Source organism: Ictidomys tridecemlineatus, chromosome 15 (genome assembly GCF_052094955.1).
Source record: "Ictidomys tridecemlineatus isolate mIctTri1 chromosome 15, mIctTri1.hap1, whole genome shotgun sequence".
Classification (NCBI taxonomy): domain Eukaryota; kingdom Metazoa; phylum Chordata; class Mammalia; order Rodentia; family Sciuridae; genus Ictidomys; species Ictidomys tridecemlineatus.
In genome coordinates this window covers 9,806,195-9,814,989 of record NC_135491.1, presented here as the reverse complement: position 1 = coordinate 9,814,989, position 8,795 = coordinate 9,806,195, and the positions used below count along the sequence as shown (strand labels likewise).

The 8,795-nt window shown below is 55.3% G+C and overlaps 1 protein-coding gene across 1 annotated transcript; it reads right to left on the bottom strand.

Moving 5' to 3' along the window:
• Positions 1 to 6,028: 6,028 nt before the first annotated feature.
• Igfl1 (IGF like family member 1) lies at positions 6,029 to 7,459 on the bottom strand. The gene is made up of 4 exons (XM_078033334.1): positions 7,308 to 7,459; positions 6,725 to 6,775; positions 6,358 to 6,610; positions 6,029 to 6,059 (listed from the first exon to the last, which is right to left on the bottom strand). Exons 1-4 carry the CDS (start codon positions 7,330 to 7,332, stop codon positions 6,029 to 6,031), a joined length of 360 nt encoding a protein of 119 aa, XP_077889460.1. The 5' UTR covers positions 7,333 to 7,459.
• Positions 7,460 to 8,795: the final 1,336 nt, after the last annotated feature.

Below are 8,795 nucleotides of genomic sequence, written 5' to 3'. Positions count from 1 at the left end.
ATCCACAGCAGGGTACTGATGCTTTGGGGTCAGGTGGCCTTAGATTCAACAGCTACCCGGCACCCTAGTCAAGGCATAAATAATTCCTCCACAGGGAGCTCTGTTAACTCTCTGAAATACACAGGAAGCTTTTCTTCCTCTTGATGTTTGGGACAAGAATCTGTAATACACTTAGACCCTCCACCAACCTGCAGCAGCCCCACGCCCCTTATGCAGATTCTGCTTCCTGCTCAAACAGCTGGGCAGGAGGGCCCAGGGTCTGTGGCATCTAAGAAGGGACAGGAATCCTGCCCTCAGGGTATGATTAGGTGTGTTAGGAGGACAGCGTGGTGAAAGCTGGCTGTTTAATAGAATCGTCAATTTTGCTGGTGGTGCCAGGTATAGCTACTGGGCAGGTCTGTTTCCGTACAATGGTGGGAGTGAGTGACAGTTGCTGAGAGCACCTGTCAGAGTGGCTTGTCTCTCTCAGACATTAGGGGCTCTGAGCAACGGGGGCAAATCACCCACAGTGACCCAGGAGGAGGCTGCCCTCCTGGGCATTCACAGAGCAACTGCTAGATCTGACTCAGACCCCAGCCAAGCCTGTGGACACCTCACTGGGGACAGTCCTGTCCCTGAAACTACCTGAGGCTTAAGCGGCACCTAAAACTGGATTTAGAAAACGGTCCAAGCATTCACAACAGTGCAGTCAATTGAAGATGATCTTGATCATCTTTGACCCAGCAAATGTTATAACATTTTATAAACCACAAAATGACTTAAGGCTTGATCGAACAGAGTGGGGGAATTTTTGAATCCGTGTTGCAGTCTGGTCCAGGTTAGTTGTCCTGAATATCCCCCTTCTGGGTCCGACCATTTGAAGGCGAAGATGGGTTGGCTTACCTTTGCCAGTGGAAGGCTTCGAGGTCCAGTACTGTATACACCTGGTATATTCAGGGGATAGAAGGCTTAGCAGAGTATAAGGGTTAGGAACAGTGGGGTATATAGTTTCCACTCGTTTACTGATTTCCCTTAAGTCTTGTACCAGTCGGTAGTCGTTAGTTCCAAGGCTTTTGGACCAGTAAGAGTGAAGTGTTCCAGGAAGACTTACAAGGGACCAAGATTCCTTCTGCCCAGAGTCGATTGATACGTGGGGTGATCCCCAACCGGGCTTGGTGGCTGATGGAGTATTGTTTGACTCAAATCAGGGTGGCAATGTTAGTTAACTGGACAACCATAGGTGGCTGGTGGGCTGCTAGTCCAGAAGGGTTCAATGCTGCCCATACTTTGGGAAATTCTTGGAGGAAGTCTGACATTACTGTTTCTGGGGTGATGATATGTCCCAAATTGTCAGTGTGCTTTAGGAACTCAGTGTCTAGAGATTCCCCAGGGAATAGTCGGAATTCTTCCCCAAGAGGACGAGTTACTAGGATGTTAGTGGGGGGAGAGAGCTTTAATTCTGCAGAATCAAAAGAGAATGAAATGGTTGCCTGTAACTGGAGGTCTCTTCCCAACAAAGGGTAGGGGCAGTCTGGCATTACAAGGAAGGAATGGGTGATAGTGCCTTTCCCCAAGTCTGTAATCCCAGCCTGAGTCCAGGAACAATGTTGAGTTTTTCCAGTTGCCCCTTGAATAGGGATTTTTGACTTGGGAATTGGGCCCTCTGAATGTTGAAGTACCAAATAAGTGGCCCCTGTGTCCACCAGAAACTTTGTTGGTTTGTCCCCGATTGTGAGAGTAACCAAGGGCTGCTCCCAGGGACTTATTTGGAAGGAGCCCAGGCCCTGTCCGTCCTCATTTCCCAACTGGAGAACTGCTTTTGGTGGTTTCTTCTTTGGCTGGAACTTGGGGTTTCTGGTTTTGTAGGGGCATCTGTTTTTCTAGTGTCCTTCCTCTCTATAGTAAGTACATTGTTCCCAATTTAATCTTGGACCCCTGGTGTCCTGTTGCCCTCTTGTGGGGAGTGGAGGGTTTCCTGTAGCTGCTAGTAATACCCTTGTTCATCTCTGGGTTTGTTTTTCTTCTGGAGGGTCTCAGTTATTATAGAACCGTTGGGCAATTTCTACTAATTCGGACAACATTTTTCCTTCAAATCCTTCCAGCCTTTGTAACTTTGTTTTGATATCTGGGGCCGACTGGGTGACAAAGTCTCTATGTTAATGGCTCTCGATTTTCGATTTTCGGGAGCTTCAGGACAATCGGTGTATACAGACACAGGCCTGTTAAAGGCGGTCTAGGGACGCGCTGGGGGATTCACTAGGTCCCTGCACTGTCTCACTCACCTTGGAGAGATTTGTGGGTTTCCAAGCGGCAACAATAGAGTCTAGCGAGACTGGTCTAGAGTCTCCTTGCCTCTGTCACTGTTGGGTCCCAGTCAGGGTGCAAGGAATGGAATCCGCGATCAATTCGTACCGGGTCGCGGTGGGAAGCCCATTCAGACCTATAATGGGTTTGGGGGCCTCTCATCTACTACAAAGGAGGGCCAATCTAGCTCAAAACATCCACAGTAGTTCCATCCTCTGCTCCGCTCCTCTGGAAGTCCTGAAAATTGTTAGGAAAACAAGTTAAAGGGGTGCAGGTAGAGATCTCTGCAGCGCTTCCTTGTCTGTGATGTCGGTGGAGCCAAGGAGTCCTGGTGAAAGAAGAGCGGTCATGAGAGCAAGGAAAGGGCCCGCGCACAGCACACGGACAGACAAACACAAGACAAACGCGAACAGACACGGGACAAATGACAAATGGCAAGAAGACGCTGGAGAAACGACAAACAGCAGAACAGACACAGGACCAGCAACCATCGATGAGGTCACACGGGGAGACCTCCAGTGGGGCAGAGACCATGACTCCTCCTGCCCCCAGGCACAGGTGAGGCCCCCCAGGGAGGCCTCCAGGAAAACAGTGACAATGGAAAGGTGTGAGTGACTGGTCCAACCTGACCTTTTCCCCCAGAGGAACCCACTCACCAGATCTGACAGCTGCAGGAGGCTTTTCAGAGCGTCCTAGTGTTACCGCTGTTGACCGGTGACGGTGACGAGTTCTTGCTCCCCGATGTTGAAGAATAACACCAAAGAAGCACGCCGAGGCAAGGTCAGAGTAGAGATTAGAAATTTATTAAAGGACAGAAGAAAAGACTTCTCCCGGAGGAAGAAGGGGACCCAGGAGGTGGAATCCGTGGAAGTGCGGTTGTCTCCCCTTTTTATAGGTTTGGTGATGGAATGTAGGTGGGAAGGGTTGGGAAAGTGAGCCAAAGAAGTAATCTGGGCATTTCCGAGTCAAGTTTGCTGTTCATTAACATTTCTTTGGGATGGGCTGTCTCCAAATCTGTTGGGGGCTCTTTTCTGGGCTTCATTAACATTCGGAGAGTTGCTTAGCTTTTCCGGAAATTCATTCTCAACATGGCCTCCGTTTTAGATTTCACTCGATATTAGACCCGATTTACCTAACTACACTGACTACCTAACTTTAAATCTGGCTTCACTAGGACGGATTGGAGTCGTCCTGGGAGTGAGGCTGAGGAACGTCTCTCAGGAGCTCCCCTCTGCTCCAGGACTCAGGTCCACAGGCCCGTCGTTGGAGGCAAATTTGGCGGGACGGTAGGGAAGAAATGGATCCCGAGCGAGCCCCCAGATGTTCTAGTTAAAGCTCTGTCCCAGGGTTTCATAAACTGACTTCCAGACCACTCACAGGTAATGGAATCAAGCCTTTGTTGAAGCACACGGGTGGCGGCTGACCAGAACATAAAGCTGTTCCCCTGATCAGCCCCCAACAATTGCAAGGGCCCTCCTTATAAGCCTGAAAACCTCAAAAGGGATGTTCGTGGGTCCAGCCAAGGCAAGCCAGCCAGGTGACAGAAGCGGGACAGTGCAGTCAGGCGGAGGGAAGCCTAACCAGTCACAGTGAGCCCAGTCACCCCAGTTACAGAAACAGAGCCCTGTGACCCCAGTTACAGAAACAATACCCCATTAGGAAGTTCTGTGTTCTTAAAGGTTTCTATGGCAAAAAGGAAGAGAACATCTTGCCCCAGTCCTGACCCATCTCCTTGGCACGGTTGTTTTACAGGATGGAGTCACAAAACAAAATGGAGTCCCATTTGCTCCTACTGTCACAGTGGTAAGGAGGCCAAACAAGAACCCTGATGACATGAAATTTTACAAAAAAAGAATTCAGGAAGGTCACAGAAATGACAGAAGAAAGAGGTGGAGACCAGAGACACATCAGAACAGGATGGGCCAGAGCTCAGGCTGAGCGCTGCTGTCCTGAGTCCCCCGGACAGTGTCCGCCACTCACAGGCAGCCCGCTCCGTCCTGTGTCCCCCAAGCATCTGAGATTGAGGTCTGGCTCCCAGGTTTGAATGGGGTCTGGGCCTTGACCCACAGCCCGGTCCCATGCCCCCAACTCTCCATCCACCCCACTTCCGGATCTTCTCCTTAGCTCATTCTGAAGATGGCCACACCCCGTCCAGCCCCTTCCTGGCTGAGACATTCTGGGGAGGAGCGGCCTGAGGTGGGCCTGCATCTTCCACCCCGGCCTTGAAACCAGCCTCCTCCTGCCCCCTGCCCGCACGATCCTGCCCCTGTCCCCGGAGCCCAGGACTGTGGCTCAGGTCTAGAGAGTGCTCCTTGACATCGCGATAGACAGATCATCTCCTCAGGAATGATTTAGGCTTCAGAATAATTTCATGTTCAAAAACAAGTGCACATCCCCCAGGATGGGGGTCTCCCCAAACAGGGCTCAGATAAACACCCCTCCCACCCCCACTCTTGCAGCCTCAGGGGACCTGCTGTGTCCTGGGTGGGCCATTCTGAGGGGCCTGGGCTGCACAGCCTTTGGCTGCAGGCCCAACTCTCCTGATCTGCCACGCTGCACCTTCCGGGAGAGATGACCCAGTGGAGCCCCGAACAGTCCATCCCTCCTCTGAGGGGACCTGTCCACTCTGATGTCTCTCTACTGTTACTGCATAGACTTCTATCTGTTTCCAGAATCCCAGAATCCTGATACATTTTGCACTAATTCCAAGGAAACTCCCTTGGAGACTCTCGCTGTTTGTGAGGCCCAACGCCCCTCCATGCCGTGACATTGAGGGGGGATGCCTGGGGAGACCAGTCCTGGGCCTGGGAGAGGCTGGGGCACACTGAAAGGTTTTAGGTGTGTTGGGATCCGCAGTGGCCGCTGGGCAGAATCGGGGTGCAAAGGGCTTGAGGAGAGTGTTTGGGGGACGAGCCAGGGTGACACACATCAACCTTGGCCCTAGAGGGCTGGGAGGAGTTCAGGTAACTCCTCATCATCTCTCTCCTCACCCCACCTCCTGGTTAGGGCTCTTCATGAGCACCCAGCTCTGGCGCCTTCCCCTGGAGCTAGAGACCCCCTCCAGGCCCACACTCAGGGCAGCCCAGCCCCACCCCCTCCCACCCTCTCCCCACATTGTTCTCAACCCTCCACTTGCCCCATGCCCACCAGGAGGCCCATCACCCAATCATCCACCTGGCACTGGCTCAGAGATGAAGCCAAGCCCTGCATGTGGGGCACCTCCCCTACCTGTGCCACCCCATGTCCAGACCAGTGCAAGAAACTGCAGCCTGTGACTGAGAGGTGACTTTTATTCTGTGAGTCCAGGAGATCCTGGGGGTTCTGGGTGACTGTGCACATTGAGGGGAGAGTGGAGATGGCTAGCTGCCTCAGGATACAGAGAGAAGGGGCCATGGCACCATCTAAGACCCACCAGCCACCCAGCTCCCTCGTGACAGTACGTGAACTGTGCAGCCAGAATAAAGTGCCCTGAGCTTTGCCTCCAGGACAGAAAAGGACCCAGGAACTGAAATGTGTCAGAGGAGGGTCCTCGGGGCCCTGGGGAACTGGCCTGCTAGGTATGGGGTCATGCTGAGGATTTGGTGGCCATGGGGACTCCTCAGCCACAGGAAGACCCTCATAGAGAGGACCAGACCCGACCCAGGGCAGAGGCAGGCTGGGTGTTGTGGGTGCTGAGTCTTGTGCCCCCTCCCTGTCCCAGGCCCCAGGCCTCTGTCCAGGTCCATCCAGGGGCAGCATCCAGGAGTCATCTTGTGCCTGGTGATCCACTGATGACACTGAACAGAGAGACAGAGACAGGCAGTGAGCAGGAGAGAGACAGCCAGGGTCAGAGGGGCCATCAGAACATGGGAAGGGGTGAGAGAGCTGGAGGGGAGGCCCAAGATGTGGAGATGAGACAGAGAGGGGACAGAGGAGGAGGAAGCACATGGGAGGAAAAGGGACAGGTGGGTAGACAGAGGCAGGGGGCAGACGGCAGACACAGAGGAGGGCAGGGAAGCTCCATCAGGGACAGAAGTGGCAGCCAGACCCCAGATTCCCTGCATCCCACATGCCCAGGGAGGGGCAGGACAGCACCTTCGACAAAGCTTGTCTCCTGGGACCAGGGGCGAGGAGCAACTGTCAACCCTCAGCTTCACCATGAGGGGCTCCTGCAGGCCGAGCGGCCACCGGGGACAGCACTGCTCAAAACAGACCCTGTAGCTGCAGGTGCCGCACTGTCGGGTCTCGCCCAGGGGCACCAGGGCATCCCCCAGGCAGCAGTGCCGCAGGGGGTCATAGAACTGGTCCCTGCATCTGGTGAGTGGTCGGCACAGCATCAGGCTGGCTCCTGTGGGGACAGGGGAGACGGAGCTGGAGGCCAGGTGGCAGGGGCAGTGGGTGCCAGCCCGGGGTCCCATAGGAACCACACTCCCCCTGATGTCCCCGTCCCTCCTGGGCTCACCTGAGGCTCCGAGTGAGCAGAGGAGCACCAGGAGGCAGGCGGCCAGGGCAGCTGTGGAGAGAAGGGGTGAGGGGCAGGCAGGTCACCCTGGGGGCCCTTGGGGAGACTGTCCAGGGCAGGGGAGGGCCTGAGGTGTTGTCTCTGTCCTACTGAGGCTCCGGGAAGGCTGTGGCACTCAGGTGGCACCCATTGCCCTGAGGTCTTGTGCAGAGGAAGGGGAGGTGAGTCCAGGACTCTTGCAAGACCTGGGTTTGGGGGGCAGTGTACTGGGGAGGAGGCTGGAGCTGCAGGCACAGGGGCCGGGCTGTGAGGGGCTGAGCCGAGACACACAGGCTGGTTCTGGAAGGGTGCTGGGACTGGAGGGGGCTGAGCGGAGAGAGGAGGGGCTGGTGCTGGGTGCCCGGATGGACGGAGTCTCCCATGGGATGGGGTGGGCTGAACTGGGGTCGGGATGGAGTCCTGCAGAGGTGGAGTCCTGTGGGAGCCGGCAGGGCCTGGGATAGGGAGGAGGTTTAGGGTGGGACAGGTGGGTGACCTGGATTGGAGATGGGCTCTGGTGGAAACGGGGCTCCCTGCTCCTTACCTGGGAAGCAGCCTCGGGGAGTCATGGCTCAGGTTGGTGGCCGCAGAGTCAGGGGGTGAGCAGTGGTTCTCGCATGTCCTTTTATATCTCAGGATAAGCTGGTGACATCACTTCATCACCTGCCTTCTTCCACAACCTGCAGGGACATGCTGGGCCCTGGAGCAAGTGTCAGAAACGCATGTGTCATGGTGGATTCGACATCAGAGCCTCCCCCGCCAGGAGAGGTCAGGGCTGCCATCGGCCTCCTCCCTGCATGCCCTCCTCCCTGCCACACCAAGACCCCTCTGTCAAGCTGGCGGGTACGGGGTGCTCCCTGGAGTCCTCGCTCCCCCACACGGAGACGGGCAAGAAGACTTTCCACGGGATTCTGCCAAATGTTTGCATTCCCCCCACTGTCCTTCTGCACATTGCTAGCCTCGACTGACTCACTGGACACTGGGTGCTCAGGTGACAGGAGTGCCTTCCCCAGAGCAGGGCTAGGGCTGGCGTCTGACGGGGGAGGGGTCCCATGTTGCTTCCCAAGACTAAACACTCCAGGTCACTCCAGGTGAACTGGGCTGCACAAAATGATCACCCAGAGACAGAAAAATACCTTTTACTTTGGGTCTTGTGATGGCTCCTCTGACCTTAGGGGTCTGTGGAAACAGAGAGAGAGAGAGAGTGAGCGAGCACGTGCTGACCCCTTTTATTGGGGAGAAGCCATTCAAATGAGGCCAGGGGTCAGGTTTCCCGGGTTGAGTCTGGCTTGGTGATGCCTGCTGTCAGCAGGTTGACTGGCATCTAGGGAGGCCGTATCCATCTCATGTTCTGGGTGGGGGTCATGGCAGAGCAACTGAAAAGACCAGAGCGAGGCCCCCCAAACAGAGGGGCAATGTGGATTCAGTCCACCCTGTGCGCTCAGTGCCCATAGTTCACTCCCACACAGCCCATGGCTGGCTGGTCACACGTCCACATTCTCATCGCCCAAGGCTAAGGGTACTGGGTTCCTATGTGGCACCTCCCAACAGTCTCACGTGTACCTTTGGCTCTAAATTCCGTCAAGGGGTCAAAACCTCTTGGACACAATGTTGTCCAGTCCCACCAGCAGGCCCTCCAAGTCCCCAGCCCTGTTCTGCCCACCCTGTAGTGTCACTGTCCAGGGTCTGTCGTCTGCATGGGTGTCCAGCTCTGTGAAGCCGGACCAGGGCCATCTTGGTGGAAGCTGGTCCTCAGGTGTTGGGACTCTGCCTCTGCCCAGGGCTAATAAAGACTCTGGATTTCTAAAGTCAGTGCAAAATCCTGACCGTTTGTTTAATTTCTCCATTTCACTCCCTGGATCCAGGCAAGATTCTGGCTGCCCACCTCCCCCTGCCGGTCAGTGACACAGGCTGGACTAGGACCCAGGTCTTCTGAGCTACAGTCCAGGGGCTCCAACACCACTGTCCCAACCCATCCGGGAAGGGCAGGCAGGGCCTGCTCACAGACATCCTTGGGTGAGACCAGGCTGGA

Excerpts from the sequence above, each read along its gene's own strand:
- Igfl1 (XM_078033334.1), bottom strand. The coding sequence starts at position 7,332 with ATGACTCCCCGAGGCTGCTTCCCAG. Across the intron at positions 6,776-7,307 it reads TCCCCGAGGCTGCTTCCCAG|CTGCCCTGGCCGCCTGCCTC; the intron begins GTAAGGAGCAGG and ends TTCTCTCCACAG. Across the intron at positions 6,611-6,724 it reads CTGCTCACTCGGAGCCTCAG|GAGCCAGCCTGATGCTGTGC; the intron begins GTGAGCCCAGGA and ends CTGTCCCCACAG.